Source organism: Tripterygium wilfordii, chromosome 13 (assembly GCF_013401445.1).
Source record: "Tripterygium wilfordii isolate XIE 37 chromosome 13, ASM1340144v1, whole genome shotgun sequence".
Lineage (NCBI taxonomy): Eukaryota > Viridiplantae > Streptophyta > Magnoliopsida > Celastrales > Celastraceae > Tripterygium > Tripterygium wilfordii.
This window is the reverse complement of record NC_052244.1, coordinates 1,398,034-1,415,548: the sequence shown is the minus strand read 5'-3', so window position 1 is coordinate 1,415,548 and position 17,515 is coordinate 1,398,034. Positions and strand designations below refer to the sequence as shown.

The 17,515-nt window shown below is 39.1% G+C and overlaps 5 protein-coding genes across 7 annotated transcripts; 2 read left to right on the top strand and 3 right to left on the bottom strand.

Moving 5' to 3' along the window:
• Positions 1–2,039: 2,039 nt before the first annotated feature.
• Positions 2,040–5,254, top strand: LOC120012085 (ras-related protein RABA4d). The gene is made up of 2 exons (XM_038863341.1): positions 2,040–2,565; positions 4,706–5,254. The coding sequence occupies exons 1-2, from the start codon at positions 2,339–2,341 to the stop codon at positions 5,151–5,153; spliced, it is 675 nt and encodes a 224-aa protein (XP_038719269.1). The 5' UTR covers positions 2,040–2,338; the 3' UTR covers positions 5,154–5,254.
• A 476-nt stretch (positions 5,255–5,730) lies between these two features.
• On the top strand, positions 5,731–8,924 carry LOC120012084 (protein POLYCHOME-like). Of its 3 annotated transcripts, none has more exons than XM_038863338.1 (3): positions 5,731–5,849; positions 6,131–6,537; positions 8,034–8,924. In XM_038863338.1, the coding sequence occupies exons 2-3, from the start codon at positions 6,133–6,135 to the stop codon at positions 8,415–8,417; spliced, it is 789 nt and encodes a 262-aa protein (XP_038719266.1). In that variant the 5' UTR covers positions 5,731–5,849; positions 6,131–6,132; the 3' UTR covers positions 8,418–8,924. The 3 variants fall into 3 exon arrangements, with proteins under 3 accessions (XP_038719266.1, XP_038719268.1, XP_038719267.1); XM_038863340.1 differs by having other exon boundaries at positions 5,740–5,818; XM_038863339.1 differs by having other exon boundaries at positions 5,800–5,900.
• A 1,453-nt stretch (positions 8,925–10,377) lies between these two features.
• On the bottom strand, positions 10,378–12,442 carry LOC120012086 (3,9-dihydroxypterocarpan 6A-monooxygenase-like). Its single transcript, XM_038863342.1, has 2 exons — positions 11,462–12,442; positions 10,378–11,091 (listed from the first exon to the last, which is right to left on the bottom strand). The coding sequence occupies exons 1-2, from the start codon at positions 12,374–12,376 to the stop codon at positions 10,462–10,464; spliced, it is 1,545 nt and encodes a 514-aa protein (XP_038719270.1). The 5' UTR covers positions 12,377–12,442; the 3' UTR covers positions 10,378–10,461.
• Positions 12,443–12,895: 453 nt separating this feature from the next.
• Positions 12,896–14,921, bottom strand: LOC120011776 (cytochrome P450 93A2-like). The gene is made up of 4 exons (XM_038862894.1): positions 14,887–14,921; positions 14,686–14,773; positions 14,200–14,331; positions 12,896–13,318 (listed from the first exon to the last, which is right to left on the bottom strand). The coding sequence occupies exons 1-4, from the start codon at positions 14,919–14,921 to the stop codon at positions 12,896–12,898; spliced, it is 678 nt and encodes a 225-aa protein (XP_038718822.1).
• LOC120012044 (cytochrome P450 93A2-like) lies at positions 14,712–17,354 on the bottom strand. Its single transcript, XM_038863280.1, has 3 exons — positions 17,215–17,354; positions 15,852–16,191; positions 14,712–15,666 (listed from the first exon to the last, which is right to left on the bottom strand). Exons 2-3 carry the CDS (start codon positions 16,188–16,190, stop codon positions 15,037–15,039), a joined length of 969 nt encoding a protein of 322 aa, XP_038719208.1. The 5' UTR covers position 16,191; positions 17,215–17,354; the 3' UTR covers positions 14,712–15,036.
• Positions 17,355–17,515: the final 161 nt, after the last annotated feature.

The following is a 17,515-nucleotide window of genomic DNA, read 5'->3' as shown; positions in this document are numbered from 1 at the left end:
ATTTTAACCGTTGAAAATTACATAAAAAAAATTATCACATAAATTATATCTAACGGTTTATATTTCTTGTTAACTTTTTTTATGAATTTAATTGTTTTCCACATTCACAATGTTAAATTACGTCTATATATCTTTTTCCATAATTTAAAAAAAAAAAAAAGGATTCGGTGCACTGGTTGATGGTTCGGTGCAAAGTGCACTGAACTTACTCCCAATATGATAAATTCATACTCTTGGATAAGGTTTCAATTTTTATGATATACTCTTTGATAAGGACATAAGGTTATTGTCAAAACAACACCATTACCATATTTTATTTCGATTTTTCGAGATGCAATGTACCAACACATAGATGGAAGCATTTTTTAAAATTTTATTTTTATGAATCATTTTTCCACTGCGACAAAATGCATTTATAACCACGGCTAAAATAGTAGGTATTAGTATGAAAAACCGCGGCTATTTACCCATTTGGTGACTCCTGTAGCTTAAATATAATATAAATATATAGGATAAGTGGTCTCATTCACCATCTCTCGTTACCCAAAATATGGGTTCTAATTTGTTGTTTCTCGTATGTGTTATTATGTTGATGATAAGCATGTGTAATGCATGGGTATTTGTCCCCCCAAAATCATTTGTTAACGTGACCAATGATTTAGGTCCTGGAATGGACCTTTTTCTCCATTGTAAGTCTGGGGACGACGACCTTGGTGAACACAAACTCACGTATCATGGTGATGGCTTTAGTTTTCATTTCCGTCCAAATTTTTGGGGAACGACGCAATTGTATTGTAAATTTTGGTGGTCAGATTACACAGATCTATGTCATTGGTTCGATATTTATATATATGATAGGGACATTAATATGTGTCCCGACCATCATTGTAACTGGGCAATACAACGTCTTGGTCCATGCCTTACTTCTGTCACGCCCTATGTGTGTTATAATTGGAATCCTCAAACATGTTAGTGTATACTAGTTATATTGTATACCAGTCATCTGACTGGTGTGATTCTATTATCGGTATTTAAATTGTTGAAATTTATTGAGTCAAATAATTAAATCATGAATAAAAAATTCTTAATAATTATATATCGTTTAGATTTTTGTTTCTTGAAATTCTAATTAGTGTGTTTTTTAATAATTTTTGTCTGATATATATATATATATATATATATTTCATCCTGTGCAATCCTAATATCTCGCACACATTACTTGAAGAAATTACCATAGGATTAGAGATTCGAAATAATAACCCCACTAAGTAGTAATTAGTATACTTTTTTTAACAAAAACAAATTAGTCGATTTTAATATTTAATTATTAATGAGAAAGAAGAGGTAACTGAGAAGGATCATGATTGGTGGTCAAACATTTGGCTAAATATGAGCCACACAATACTTGCCTAACGGTAAAAAAAAACACCAAAACTTGCAAATTAATTAATTAATTAATTTCCTCAATCAACATTGAAATGTTTTTAAATCAAATATAGGATAATAGAATATAGTAAAGAATATTAATCAACAAAACATTGCTAAATGGTTATACTATTTGGCTTGTTTATTTATTTCCTCAACTAACATTGTTACACGAGTTGACGACTAATAAGATGAGTGGGTTATTCTGGCGATCCGAGATTTACAATCACTTAACTGTCTGAATGATGTGTTGAGCAGAGTGGTTACTTGGTTAAAATTGTAGAATCTACGATTGAAATCTAATGGTTTAGGAGGAGTGACATATCACAATACATTTTTATTTTTCTATTTTAAAACTTGTAGACTTTTTTTCCACCATTAGAGATGAATTATATATTCTAGGGTATTGTTGGGCCTCAAATCCGATTTGAAACCGCAGGCCTTGTTAAAGCCCACCGACCAGCAACTACTTAGCCCATGCATTGGATAAATAGGCTGTATAGGTCCACTGTTTGTTATTGGGTCGGGTCTATATACCGGATTGGATGCCCGATAAGTAAGAACATCAACATGAGAAATTGGTTCTGTAACTAAAATACCTACCGCAATGGGAAACCGTTAATACACCCCGCGCTAGCCGTTGGCCTTCCCTGCAACTCACGCAGTCTCTCTCTCTTTCTTCTTTCAGAAGAGAGTCCGAATTTCTGTTTTGGATCCCAAACCCTAACCCTAATTATGCACTCTTTTGATCCCAATTTAAGCCTCCTCTTGATTCACGAATATTGATAACATAAACCTCTGTAGTTATTGGAATTCTATTTATTGTCTGATCTAGAAGACAACAATGATTGCACATGATCCGACCGTTTAGGGTCTCGGATCTGGGGGTGAATTGGAGTCGCGGTTGAGGAGGATGTCGAATCTATATGGGGATTATAATCAGAAGATCGATTATGTTTTCAAAGTTGTATTGATCGGCGATTCCGCGGTGGGGAAATCTCAGCTCCTAGCGAGATTTGCTAGGAATGAATTCAGCGTTGAATCCAAAGCGACAATAGGGGTTGAGTTTCAGACCAAAACCCTCGCCATTGATCATAAGACGGTTAAAGCGCAGATTTGGGATACCGCTGGCCAAGAAAGGTGTGCATCTTATTCTTGTTTGGTTGGTTATTTTAATCTCTTTTTGTCGTCAATAAAAAAAGAGAACAGTCATGCTTTTGGGAGAACAAGTAATTGAGTTTGTGAGATTAAATTTTGGTTATAGCATTCGAATTATTCGGAGAATAAAGCATCAATCAAACAATAGAGAAGAGAATGCATACTGCTTTGCCTGCCTTTAGATGAGGTGGGTTATATTTCAGAAATAGGAAGTAGGAATCTCTCAATCCTCTTTCTTTAAGACAACTTCTCTCTTTGGTGTTTATGTTTGTGTGTCTTACAATGTCCAATGGTTGTGTTTTTATGGGTCTTGATGTTACTTTAAGATTCTGTTCGGGCCGAAGAGGCTTCTAAATGTTGTGAATGATGAGAGCTTGTAAATGCCTCTTTCCAAACTTACAGAATTTAGTTATCAGACGGTCTGGAATAGTTGTATGCAGTAGCTGTTTGATGGTGCTTCTAAGTTCTAAGTTTGTTTCGGTTGAGGTGCAAGTAATGGACTTGAGTAAAAGGTGATAGAATAAAGAAAAATTTTGTTTATGTCTGGTCGGAATCTTCACTTCACTGTAGTTCTAAATGGAGATTAAGGAAGAAATTGTAGTTGGCATTCGTCTTCTGTGGGAAAACCCTTTATGTGACTGTTAATGCTGAGGGTATAGCCAGCTTGTGGCCACATGAATCGCATCTGTGAGAATATTCGTAACTCTTCTTCCCATCAATCATCCGGTCCTCAAAATGGATATGAATTTTCGCTCTGTAAAGAGTCTAGATATGCCTCATCTAGTGACTCAATTCATTGATTTTTAAGGCTTTTATAGAATGTATATGACAAAAATGTAAGGAAATGACGAATAGATTTCAAGAGAACTGGAAAAAGGGGTCAATAGACTAATTAGTATGTTCTCTGGGATAAAAATGATGGGACTACATATTTTAAGCACATTTTGAGTGGTCTTTCTACCTCTTGTAGTGCTCTAAATCAAGCCCTCGAGTAGAATACCTCCAATCCAATGAATTTTTGTAGTTTTGTCATTCCTATTTCTTCATGTGAATTCAGTTGTTTTTATGTCACTACATGAATAAAAATAGATATTGCATGATCCAATAGCATTAGATTAGGAACATATTGGACAAGTACTGGTAACTCTTCGGATAAAGCAGTTGAAAGAAACTTTTCTTTGACATTCTGCAGTTACTATCCCGCTCACCTACCTTTTCACAAACATTTCCAGAAAGAACATGTTTTATGGCAGTTTTGCTCCAGAACCTACCAATATACAACAATCTAAATAAATAACCTTCACATTTAGCATTGGGCTGTGACTTCCATTGCCATCCCTTTCGAATAATTCTCTGTTTCTTGGGGTAACACACTTTATAGACCCAACCGTTGACTAAAGATGGCTGATTATGACCTTTCATGTTAGTCAAGGTAAGTTTTAGCCAAGGTAAGGCAACCATTTGTGAAAGCTTGCTGTTCTACCTTTCCACTCTTCAGACCATTCCCTGGTCTTCCACACTTCTCGAGTAAGTGTGTGACCCTCTATGAGGACCTCCTTCCTCTCTGTCCACTCTCCAAGGTACTGAACTACCCTAGCAAAAAAATAAAATAAAAAGAAGAACACTTCCGAGATGTGAGATCCATTCAAAAAAAAAGTTCATTCAGAAGAGCTTTCCTCTCCTTAAAGCTAACTCATTTCTGAACCACATGGCTTTATCTGACGGCTAGATTTATTTCTTTAATTTTTGTTTGAATTGTTAATGGATAGTAGGAAAGAAGACAAACTCTTGATTCACACATTGTTAATTTGTTCATTACTTGCCATGCAAGATACTATACATATTCCATGATTAACTATCTGCCTTAATTATCCAAGGATTTTAAGGGCCAGTTTATTCTTTCTATGGGGAAAGGTCAATTGTATTAGTTTCTGGGGGGATTGGTAAAGCGATTCGATTGGTCTCTAGATGGCTGTATAATCCGTTGAACCTAACAAGGAACTTGCATGAGAACAACAGTTCGACCCAATTCCATTTATATCAGAGCGTTACTTCAGTGTATGGTGTCTTTGTTTCTAATATTTCTTAGCGGCGTTGAGCAATCTCCTTTTCTTTTTGTCAGGTATAGGGCAGTAACAAGTGCATACTATCGCGGAGCCGTTGGGGCGATGTTAGTTTATGACATGACCAAGCGTCAATCATTTGATCACATGGCAAGGTGGCTAGAGGAACTGAGGGGACACGCTGATAAAAACATTGTTGTCATCCTCATAGGCAACAAATGTGACCTGGGAAGTCTGCGAGCAGTGCCTACAGAAGATGCTCAGGAGTTTGCCCAAAGAGAGAATCTATTTTTCATGGAGACATCAGCTCTAGAATCCACCAATGTTGAAACTGCATTCTTGACAGTGCTTACTGAGATTTACCGGATAATCAGTAAGAGGCCCCTTGCTGCCAACGACGCGCATGATTCCACTGGTAATTCGGGACTTCTGAAGGGAACGAGGATTATAGTTTCCGGCCAGGAGCAGGATTCTGCAAAGACTGGTGGCTGCTGCCGGTCGTCCTAGTTTTTTTTTTTTTACAAAATTTTGTCCTTGAAATTTGGAATTATTTTAACAAAAACACACATTTTATGTAGGAGAAGTGGGATAATAATATTGGATTCCTACACCTAGAAAACTAAAAATAGGGATCGAAAAAAATTATCGATACGATTGAACCGACTTATAATTAAACAATCGGTTGATTATTTTTTAAAAAAATTTACATAATTTTTTAAAGAATCGAAAAAAACAACCAATTGATCGGTTCGTCAAAAAAATCTGAAAAGCCGATTGTAACTGACCATTTTAGAATGTCATGACTCATGAGTGACAAGTTGAGGCGTCTTAATTTTCAAAATCTTGTTCCTTGTTTTCGTGTTACTCCTAGAGATGTAAAGTGGGCCAACCAAATCCACAAGCGGCCCGCGAGATTGGTGGGCCGGGCTGGCACACGAACTGAAAACCTATGGCCCAGCCCTCCTGAGCTGCATGAGAGGGAGAGGCCGAATTTGAAATTGACGCAACACGTGCCAAGCGACCATCGGCCGCCAAGTTTTTTGGCTATAATACCGCCCAGTTTTTCATTTTTGAAAATTTGCCTAAAAATCGACTTCTCCTTCGTGTTCTTCTTCTACTTTAATCAACAGCAGAGACAGACCGCTCAAGGCTCAAACCCTAGCGTCTTCAAGGTAAAGCTGAAGCAACTCTTCTTTCTCTTAAGTTAGTGATTTAATCGATGTCTTCTTCGATTCACTGCCGTTTGTTTCCCAAGTTAATTTTCGTTATACTTGGAATCTCATTTTCTGTAAAGAACGAGATATCTGTGTGTCGAGATAATCCCTCGTGATTTTGTTTTCTAGGAAATTAGCTGTTGATTTTGTACAATCCTCATTTTCTTTGAAACCCTAGGTTCTCCGAGAAAATGAGAGATCGAGGATTCTTTAATTTACTGGCACTGGTGATCTGATTTGCGACTCTCTTTTTTCGTCGTTTTTATGTAGGCATGGCTCAACCAAGAGATAGACTCAGTAGGCCACAGGACATTGCGGCAGACTTTGCTCGGCGGCGTTCAAGTATTCTAGGGATTCTTCATGACGAGCCTGAATCAGAACCAAGCCCATCTAGATCTCCGTTGGGCACCACGACAATGGGTACCATCCGTGGAGGGCTTGTAAGGGACGGTTTAAGGACTCAAAGGGCCGGAAATGGGCCTCAAACAGGTATTTCAGGAACTCCAATAACAGGAACTGGTCACGCACACTATGTTCACAGATCGCATGTGACAGCGGGAAGAGAGAATGTGCCGCCAGTGGGAAGTGCTCGCAGAGGAAGGGGTCGTGTTACGAATAGTGTGTTGCCGTCTTGGTACCCAAGAACCCCTCTTCGTGACATCACTGCTGTTGTGAGGGTAATTCTACTTTCTTTTATGTTATAAATTTCCGCGAATTTATGTTGATTGGAGATATATTCTTTAGTTTTTCTGATTTTTTTTTATCCTGAGTGGAATTATTGGTTTCTTTCTCTTGTTCATTTTTTAGGTTTTCCTAAGTTAGGGATTATGGTAGATGATTTAATTTATTTGGTGGCCTTGCTTTTGGATTGCGTCCATTGTGGTTTTGATGTTTGATTTGCTTCTTTCGGGGCTAAATCTGATGTTTGATTTTTCACCTTTTGGATCGTTTGATTAGTTGTTGAGGTTCTTTGGTTGTTAATATGCACATAACTATGATGGTCTTGTCATTCTTCCTAATGTCGGTTTGCTTCCTGTTATTTTTGGCAAGTTTCATTTTTTCATGCATTCCGTAATTCCAAAAGCAAAAACTGCCCTTGTTTTTCCTCCGAAAATAGGATGCTTATGGTTTTGGATAAGCTATAAAGAAAAAGAAGATCAAGTCTCTTAGTCCAATAAGTTATAACTGAGCCATTGCTGCAGCTGGAGGTTTTAGCTTCTCTTGTATTAACTAATTAACTGAACTTGAATGGTTTTATTATCTGCTTGACATGATATGGCATTGATGGGCAAATTATTTTCTGTTATGAATTGTGCTGTTCAATGTTTCCATTATTTTACTGTGTTCAGTTGTCTGTTTGATTCCTTCTGGGATGTACTTTTTTGATATATTAAGTGTGTTCTTACTGAATTTGTGCTTGACAAGTTGTGATACTGAGTATCAAAATAGATTTGTGATTGTTACTCTTGTTATTTTGCCGTGTGAACTTTTTGTTTGCTGGTTTTTGTTTATATGTTTTTTTTTTCTCTTTGAATTTAAACTAATTCATGTTCGTTAGTGATTAATCTTCAATGTTCAGACATAATCCTAAAGTTGAACTGTATGGCAAAATAATCAATGTGCTTGCCCATCTTGGTTATATTATGTAAGCATGCTTTTAACCTTAGCTTTCCCTTCTGGGTATGGGCAGTGAATCTCTGCATTTATGCTTCATTAATGAGAAACATTTTCCAAGATGGAACTATTTCTATTTTGTACTTTCATTTTAGATTCAGGTACTAAATTGATTGTAAGGAGATTAATTTTTTGGATCTCTTTTTGGGCAGTAATAGATCTTTGCAATGGGGACAAGCCACATTATTGTTCTCTTCTTCAGTCAAGTTTCGTATCCATGATGTCACAATGGTTCTGATTGATGGTATACGATGTCTAAGTCAAGTACCTAACCCAATCGTTGTAGTGTTGCCCATCCTTGTGTGCATTGTCTAGTGTTATTGTGTTAAAAGATCCCCATCTTGACTCAAGTTCTTGAATCATGTGAACATTTCGTTCTTAGAATCTCAACTTCTTGTCATCGAATATGTGGCTTACTATCACAGTGTGTGTGTGTAATGCACTTAGACTTTGAGATCATGCTAATTTATAATCTAGTTCTGGAATCACTGATGGCCAGGCAATTGAGAGGAGAAGAGCTCGTTTTGTAGAAGTCGAAGGCCAGGAAATTGAGAGCCTAGGAACTCAGGGTCAAAGGTTTCTCATTTCTTCTCCATCCCTGTCAGGTGCTCAACTTGAGCACGGTATCTCCACAGTGTCTCCAAGTCCACATGGTGGAAAGAAGTCTTGTCCTCCTGTTGGTAAATTACCAAAGATTCTTCGGGACATCACAAATGAAGCTGCCAGTGGATCGGAATCTCTCACGCCACAGAAAAAGCTTCTGAACTCAATTGACTCAGTTGAGAAGGTAGTGATGGAGGAGTTACAGAGGCTGAAAAGGACTCCCAGTGCAAAAAGAGCGGAGAGAGAAAAACGAGTCCGCACATTGAAATCAATGCGTTAATTGATCATCTTCTGATGATTGACCTTATTTTGAACGACAGCATTGGGAGGACAGGATAATTGAAGATTGGAAGACAGGATATTGGACTGCATTACCTGTGCAGAGAGATCCATCATCTTCCCATGATAATATCTCACCTGATCATTTTCCATTTCACATCTTGCTGAATCTCTCAAGGGAAATTTTGTTCTTCTGAAGATTCTGGTGCAGGTACAGTAGGCATCGTAGTTTACAGTTTCCTTGATGTAGGGAAAATATGTAAAATCTTGTTTTGTTTCCTTCATTCTTTGGAGGTTATTCTTGCTACCTTCATTCTTTGAAGGTCTTTCTGGTTGCCTTCATTCTTTGAAGGAGTTCCCGGTGGTCTTCATTCTTTGAAGGACTTGTAGTAACAATTGGTGGTCTTTGAACAATGTACATATGAGGCCAGGTTCAGTTTCTGATGCATATCACCTGAAAATGGTATTACCCATGTATCAGAATGAAATTGGAGGACCAAGTTTTTCAGATTGATTTTTGTTCTACAATTCATTATGTAATTTTATTTTTTTTGTTATTTTTCATTACAAATGTGGCAGTTATGCCAGCCACAGACAAGCCTTGTCCATAATTTGTCTTGTCCAGGGTAAGCAAATTGTCAATGCTGCTGAAATCAGTGCATGCTGCATAAAAACGGCTTGGTTCTGTCAATAAAGATGCATACTTGGAGGTGGGAGTCCATTTTTGTTATACTCAAGAAGCATGAACAAGTACAACATGAACTGAAATCAAAATTACATTTATATATTATTAGTCATATGTATCTTCCCATGTTTTATGACTGTCCAATGAAAACATTGAAGTATACAGTTGGGTTAATTATATTTTTAGTCACCGAAAGATAAGCATTGTTCATTTTTAGCACTGAAAGATTTTTTGTTACAAAGTCGTCACCCATTGTTCCAAAATGAGACTTTTTAGGTACTCGATCCGATTTGCTATAGTAACGGGCAGGGTTAATGCTGAAGTGACATCTGGTCAATAATTGTAAAATTGAATGTGCTTATGTGGCAATTTAACATGGTTTTGAAAAAAGAATAATAAAAATGACATGTAATTAAAAAAATTTAAAAAAAAACTTTGAGTTTCTCTTACCTCTCCCCCTCTCTCTTACCTCCCCCTCTGCTACACTGAGTTCACCGCGGACATGCCGATAGCCGGTGGCGCCTTCAGCTACCTCCCGAACAACTTCAACAAAATTGATTATCCAACACAATCCCATTAACATTCATACCCCTCAAACTGTAACCATAAACCGATTTACCAAGCCATTGGTGGAGGCTAGTGATGCAACAAGCTTAGATTTGGACTACGGGGACCTCGTGAGAAAGGCGTGGCTTTGGTGGAGGCGAGGCTGAACCTGGATATTTGGCTCCCACAAAATGATTTACCAAACCAACCTCCCCTGTAGGATGGCCATGGTATCTGTGTAGGATATGAAGAGAAGCAGACCAAACAATACACACCCAATAGTACAACAAAAGGTACACATTAATAGGGAAATAATCTCTCTCTCATAGTCCAGATTTGTACAAATTAACAGGGAAATAATCGGTAGAAGAAGAAGAGTGCGATGGTGGTATTCTTAGAGCTACGGTGAGAGAGAGATTCAGGCAAAAAGGCAATGGAGCTGACAAATGGGGAGGGGTATGTTGGGGACTTTGGAGACTTATGTGGCAATATGTAAGGATTTATTTTTATTTTTTTCCACATGAACATATCTTGACCAATAACCTTTAACTAAATGCCACGTCAATGGAACCCTGACCGAACTTAATGCCACGTCAGCGAAATTCTGCCCGAGTACTTTAAAAGTCTCATTTTGAAAAATGAGTGACGATTTTGTAACAAAAAATCTTTCGGTGCTAAAAATGCACGACGTTTATCTTTCGGTGACGAAAAGTATAATTAACCCTATATAGTTTAATCAGAATGGATTGAAATGCTCAATGGGGTAACACACTATAATACTTTCATTATTTGACCTTCCATGGCAGAACTTTAATCAGAGTGGACTGAAATGCTCAATGGGGTAGCACACAAGGGGTCGAGCCATTTCTGCTGCAAATCCTGATCCTATGCTTAAATCAACCTTGTCTCCATCCTTGACCTTCCAATCAAAACATTGAACCAAGGATCCAACCGCAGCATGCATGACTAGCATTGCTAGTGATGCACCGGGACATCCTCTCCTTCCACTCCCATACAGCAGATACCCAAAATTCTGACCCTTGTATTCCATCTGATGCTCTCCAATTTTCTCATCTGAGCTCTCCAGGAATCGCTCTGGCATAAACTCATCCGGATCGGTATAACACTCGGGGTCTCTCATTAGTGCAAAAACCTTGATCAACACCCGAGTCTTAGCGTTGACCATGAAGCCATTCACTCTACAATCTTCGCTGCATTCTCTTATGATCAACGGTGCTGATGGATGGAGTCTTAAAGTTTCTTTTATGACTGCTTGGAGGTATGGAAGGTTTTGGACGTCCGATTCTTTTACTAGCCTCTTTGGTCCTACGACCGCGTGTATCTCATCTCTAAGCTTCTTGAACGCCTCTGGGTTGTTGATGAGCTCTCCCATGGCCCATTGCATTGCCGCTGATGATGTGTCAGTCGCAGCAAAAAACAAATCCTAGCATTTGAGGTATTAACGTTTGTTCAAAATCAATGCATCACATGTTGAAACAACAGACGGAGTAATATAATTCTTAGTCACTAAAAGAGTTGATTAGGTCCAACTCGGTCAATGAATTTTCAAACATTTCAACTTGGAATCCATAGTTAAAAATTGTTCTAATATGCACATACGAACATATTTCTCACCATTCGAGTAGATTCCTCATTGTTCGAGCAGATTTTTTTTATGCCACATCAGTGAGTCCCCGAACAGTGAAAAGTCCGCCGACGCATATAAATTGGAACAATTTTCAACTTTCGATTCCCAAACTGAAACATTTAAAAATTCGATAAACGAGTTGTACCTGGTCAACTATTTAGTGCACACATAACCGCAAGAAAGATTTGATGTCCTTTTTGGATAACTTTACTTCAGCTGTTGGGTCTGCATACGTCTCCAGCAAAATGTCCATCAAATCTCTCCTGTCATCTTGAAAACCCTCTTTAGCCTTATCTTCATGTTCCTTGATGATTCTCTCCACAAGCTGATCATACTTGTTCAGAGCTCTCAAAAGCTTCTTCCCAGTACCAGAGAAATCAAACACCTTGAGAGGACCCAAAACATCTCCAAGACTCAATTTCCCACCAAGCGTCAAACATGTATTGACAATTTCTTTAACCTCCTCGGCCTCATTGTCTTTCTCCGAACCAGTTGTGCTCATTGCCATCCGACAAAAAATATTGTTCGTTAAAGTCGTTAGTCCACTACGCAAATCACAGGGCTTCCCTTCCCTACAACACTTCACCACCGACTCTACAATCTTGATCTTCTCTTCCTCTCTCACATCCACATACTTGTCGAGTTGTGCCACTCCGAGGAGTCTAGTCATGCATAATTTCTTCATGAAACGCCAATAATCACCGTAAGGTGCCATTACAAATCGTGATCCTCTGTAAATAAAATACTCAGAGGAGCCAAATTCAGGTCTGGATGAGAAACTCAGGTCATGTATCTTGAAGATTTCTTTAGCGATGGCAGCATTAGAGGCAACAACACATGTTGATGCGCCGAGACGGATGTTCAAGAGTGGGCCGTAACTTCGGGCTAGGGATTGGAAAGATTTTGGGGGGACCGATCCCACTAGATGGAGATGACCTATGAAGGGCAGGGCCGGTGGGCTTGGTGGCTCATCAACTCGGTTCCGCCTTCTAAAGAAGAAGTGAGCTAACACAGCACTGATAAAGCATACGAAGAAGAAAAGGTAGGAAAAGATGCTATCATTAGTTGTACCTGTAGCCATAGGGCCAAGATTCTTAATTTCTTGGGGTTTCTGTCTGTTTTGATAGTGATGACTGATGAGCTTGAAACTTGCTTATATAGACGTAGAGATTTCCGAAATTGGTATATAGTTTCTGTCGTAGTTGAAGACGACATCTGCAAGTTTTAGATGGGAGAATCCCCACTTCAATTATGCTTTACAATAATGCCATAACAATGAATATATTACTTAGTAAATGGAGCCGGCCATGATTGAATCGAGCATTTCAAAATCCTGTGTCTATCTTGAGCGTCTTTATGTCTAAGGTACTTGGGCAAGATTGCGCCCACTAGATGGAGAGGGCCTATGATGGGAAAGGTTGGTGGGCCCGGTGGACACCCCGACCTAAGTACAAGGCCTAAATTCATATTTATCGCAATATCTAATTGACATATTATATAACCCACCATGAATTTCGTAAAATGGGTTTTAAAGCCGTGCTCTTTCAGATCCCATGCTTAAATCACCCTCCTCTCCTCTTTGACCTTCCAATCAAAACATTCAACCAAGGATCCAAACGCAGCATGCATGACTAGCATCGCTAGTGATGCACCGGGATATCCTCTTCGTCCACTCCCAAACGCCAGATATCGAAAATTCTGACCCTTGTATTTCCATCCGATGGTCTCCAATTTTCTCATCTGAGCTCTCCAAGAATTGCTTTGGCATGAACTCATCCGGATTGGTATAAAACTTCGGGTCTCTCGTTAAAGCAAAAACATTTATCAAAACCCGAGTCTTAGCCTTGACCAAGAAGCCATTCACTCTGCAATCTTCAGTGCACTCTCTTAGGATCAACGGTGCTGATGTATGGAGTCTTAAAGTTTCTCTTATGACTGCTTGGAGGTAAGTGTAGGAGCAATTTTCTAAAATAGTTGAATATTCAACTTTTATCTTCAGAAGGCTCATATGTACCTTTGAATCCTGCAAACGTTATAACAAGTACAAGCGTGAATGCTCTTTGACCGGATGGGAGTGCCGGTCATACGACTTCAACGATCAAGTCATTGGTGATCGGAGATGGAAGACCGGCGATGGTCTAAGTGTTTATGACTGAGTTTTTCTATGAGGGGTCGGAGAGTATATGTCTCTAGTTCGTAATGTTCGGCTTGATCTGTCCGTGTTTGTCTATGTTTTTTCCGTCCCCTTTCTCCAAGGTAGGAGAAGAGTATTTATATGAACATGAAGATGGGCCTCGAGAACTTTGTCACCCACTTGTGTCATTTTTGATAAATATTAGGGTATATGCGTATAAAAGTCAAGTACATCGGAGGTGTCAGGTTTGGTGGACGAAAAGTAGGATGGGATGTCGAGATCTATGATAAGATGGGAGTTTGACACGTGTTGGTCACAATGTGGAAAGGAATGTAGGCGATCATAAATGAATTGATATTATGTGATAAGAGATCATACCTGGGGATATGTATCTGTCAGGTACAAAGATGTTGGTGTGAACTGGATTGGATTATGCTCTCAAAGAGGGAGTGGATGTGGGCCAGATTGACACCTACGCACCCGGGCGCCTTCGTTGTGGTCGCGTCATACAGTAAAGCAAGTATAAGAGAGGGACGTTAGCCGCTATTATTAGCCATGGTGTCATATAATATTTGCTACCGTGTGAACGCGTTTGTCAATGGGCAAAGCCTTGAACGTGGCGTATGGGCTTTTAGCATGGGCATGAATGTGCAAGTTGGGCCTGTGGATTTGGACATTCAAGACTTGGGTTTGTCATAATGTGGCCCAGTGAAACCATACGATTTTTGGTATCTACAGTAAGGAAAGTTTTGGATTTCTGATTCTTTTACTAGCCTGTTTGATCCTACGACCGCGTTGATCTCATCTCTAAGCTTCTTGAACACTTCTGGGTTGTTGATGAGCTCTCCCAAGGCCCATTGCATTGTGGATGACGATGTGTTTGTCGCAGCAAAGAACAGATCCTGTATGATGGATTTAATTAGCATGGTAAGTATCGATAGAACAATTTCTTTGTTTGTTCCAAATCAAGGCATCACATGTCCAAACAACAAAATTAGATTGCGGACAATAAGAATGTGGTGCGTAACCACATTTTGAATTGGACTTTGCTGGGCCATCCATTTCGCTCGCCGCTACTATGGGAATCGCTTATGCTTTCTTTTTCTCTCCCCTACTATGGGAATCGCTTTTGCTTTCTTTTTCTCTGGTTTCTTGTTTTGATATCCTACGTTGGGCTTTGTAAATTATTGAGGATTACTGCAGAGTTTAGGTGCTCCTTTGCTTGCAGTTAAAGCAATAAGAGAACACTAACACACCATGTAAAGATCAAGACAGATACAGATAGTTGAACAAGGCAAAACAGAGAGCATATCATCATCAACTTGTGACATCGAATGGCTATGGCTATTAAGCCTCACATACTAATAACATTAAAATATATAACTTGTTCAAAGCTGATAAGTGAACTTTGACCAAGAAAGAACAATTAAACATAAACAAAAGCAGTATTGGCATACAAACGCAGCTTGTAGACTGCATTGGCAATGCACATTACATACACTTAGAACAGGAAGGGCCTTACAAGCCCCAACACTTGCACACTTTAAGATACTTTTAAGATTATTTGTTGTTTGTCCCAATTATTTATGTTGGTTTCACGCTTGAATTTATTTAGGATATTCATGCTCACTGGGGTAACACACAAGGGGTCTAGCCATTTCTGCTGAAAATCCTGATCCTATGCTTAAATCAATATTGTCTCCTTCCTTGACTTTCCAATCAAAACATTGAACCAAGGATCCAACCACAGCATGCATGATTAGCATCGCTAGTGATGATCCAGGACATCCTCTCCGTCCACTCCCAAATGGCAGATACCGGAAATTTTGACCCTTGTATTCCATCTGATGCTCTCCAATTTTCTCATCTGAGCCCTCCAGGAATCGCTCTGGCATGAACTCATCCGGATTGGTATAAGATTCAGGGTCTCTCATTAGAGCAAAAACATTAACCAACACCCGAGTCTTAGCCTTGACCAGGAAGCCATTCACTCTGCAATCTTCGGTGCATGCTCTTTGAAGTAACGGTACTGCTGGATGGAGTCTTAAAGTTTCTTTTATGACTGCTTGGAGGTAAGGAAGGTTTTGGACGTCTGATTCTTTTACTAGCCTGTGTGGTCCTATGATCATGTTGATCTCATCTCTAAGCTTCTTGAACGCTTCTGGGTTGTTGATGAGCTCTCCCATGGCCCATTGCATTGTGGATGATGATGTGTCAGTCGCAGCAACGAACAAATCCTGTATGGTGGATTTAATTAGCATTGGAAGTATTAATAGAACAATTTATTCGTGAATTACCTTGTTATCCTTTTAGAACATTATCATTGTCATTGTGTATCAGTATCACAAACACACACACACACACACACATGTATATAGACATGCATAATAAAAAAACGAAAAAGATTGAATTGGTGACTTACAAGCAAGAAAGATTTGATGTTCTTTCTGGATAACTTTACTTCAGCTGTTGGGTCTGCATACGTCTCCAGCAAAATGTCCAGCAAATCTTTCCTGTCTTCTTGAAACCCCTTTTTAGCCTTATCTTCATGTTCCTTGATGATTCTCTCCACCAGCTGATCATACTTATTCAGAGCTCCAAAAAGCTTCTTCGTAGTACCAGTGAAATCAAACACCTTGAGAGGACCCAAAACATCTCCATATGTCAATAATCTCCCTGCAAGCGTCATACATTTATGGACAATTTCTCTAACCTCCTCAGCCTCATTGACTTTCTCCGAACATGTCGTGCTCAGTGCCATCCTACAAAAAATATTGTTCGTTAAAGTCGTTAGTTCACTACGCAAATCACATGGCTTTTCTTCTCTACAACACTTCATCACCGAATCTACAAGCTTGATCTTCTCTTCCTCTCTCACACCCACAAACTTGTCGAGTTGCGGGACTCCGAGGAGCCTAGTCATGCATAATTTCTTCATGAAACGCCAATAATCACCATAAGGTGCCATTATAAATTGTGATCCTTTGTAAATAAAATACTGAGAGTGGCCAGAATCAGGTTTGGATAAGAAACTGAGCTCATGTGTCTTAAAAATTTCTTTAGCGACAGCAGCATTAGAGACAACAGCACTGGTTGATTTGCCGAGACGGATGTTCAAGAGTGGGCCATAACGGCGGGCTAGGGATTGGAACGATATGGCGGGGACCTGTCCCATTAGATGGAGATGGCCTATGAAGGGCAGGGCCGGTGGGCTTGGTAGCTCATCAACTCGGTTCCGCCTTCTAAAGAAGAAGTGAGCTAACACAACACTGATAAAGCATAGGAAGAAGAAAAGGTAGGAAAAGATGCTATCATTAGTTGTACTTGTAGCCATAGTTGCCAAGATTCTTAATTTCTTGGGTTTCTGTTTTGTTAGTGATGACTGATGAACTTGAAACTTGCTTATATAGACATAGAGACTGCCGAATTGGTATATAGTTTCTGTCGTACTTGAATACAACATCTGCAAGTTTTAGATGGGAGAATACCCCTCAATTATGCTTTACGATAATGCCATAAAAATGAATATATACTTGGTAAATGGAGCCGGGCATGATTGAATCACCCTTCAATTATGCTTCACGATGATGCCATAAAAATGAATATATATACTTAGTAAATGGAGCCGGGCATGATTGAATCGACCATTTCAAAATCATGTCTCTATCTTGAACATCTTTATGTATATTTTGAAAATTGTATATGCATATTAACTAAGGTACTTGGAATGATAAGACAATCTAAGTACCAGGCGATTTATCCAAAACCAAAAAACACAAACTCACCTCAAAAGATTGCAAGACAGATTTGATGTCCTTTCTAGATAGCTTCAATTCGGCTATTGGGTCTCGAGAAGTCTCAAGCAATAATCTTTTTCTCTTCTTGAAAACCCTTAGTAGCCTTGTCTTCATGTTCCTTCATGATTCTCTTCACAAACTGATCATACTTTGTCAGAGCCCCCACAAGCTTCTTCCCAGTACTAGAGAAATCAAACATCTTGAGAGGACCCAACACATCTCCTAGACTCAATTTCCCTGCAACCATGAAACATGTGTAGTCTCATTCCTTAATCTCATCCTGAGCCCC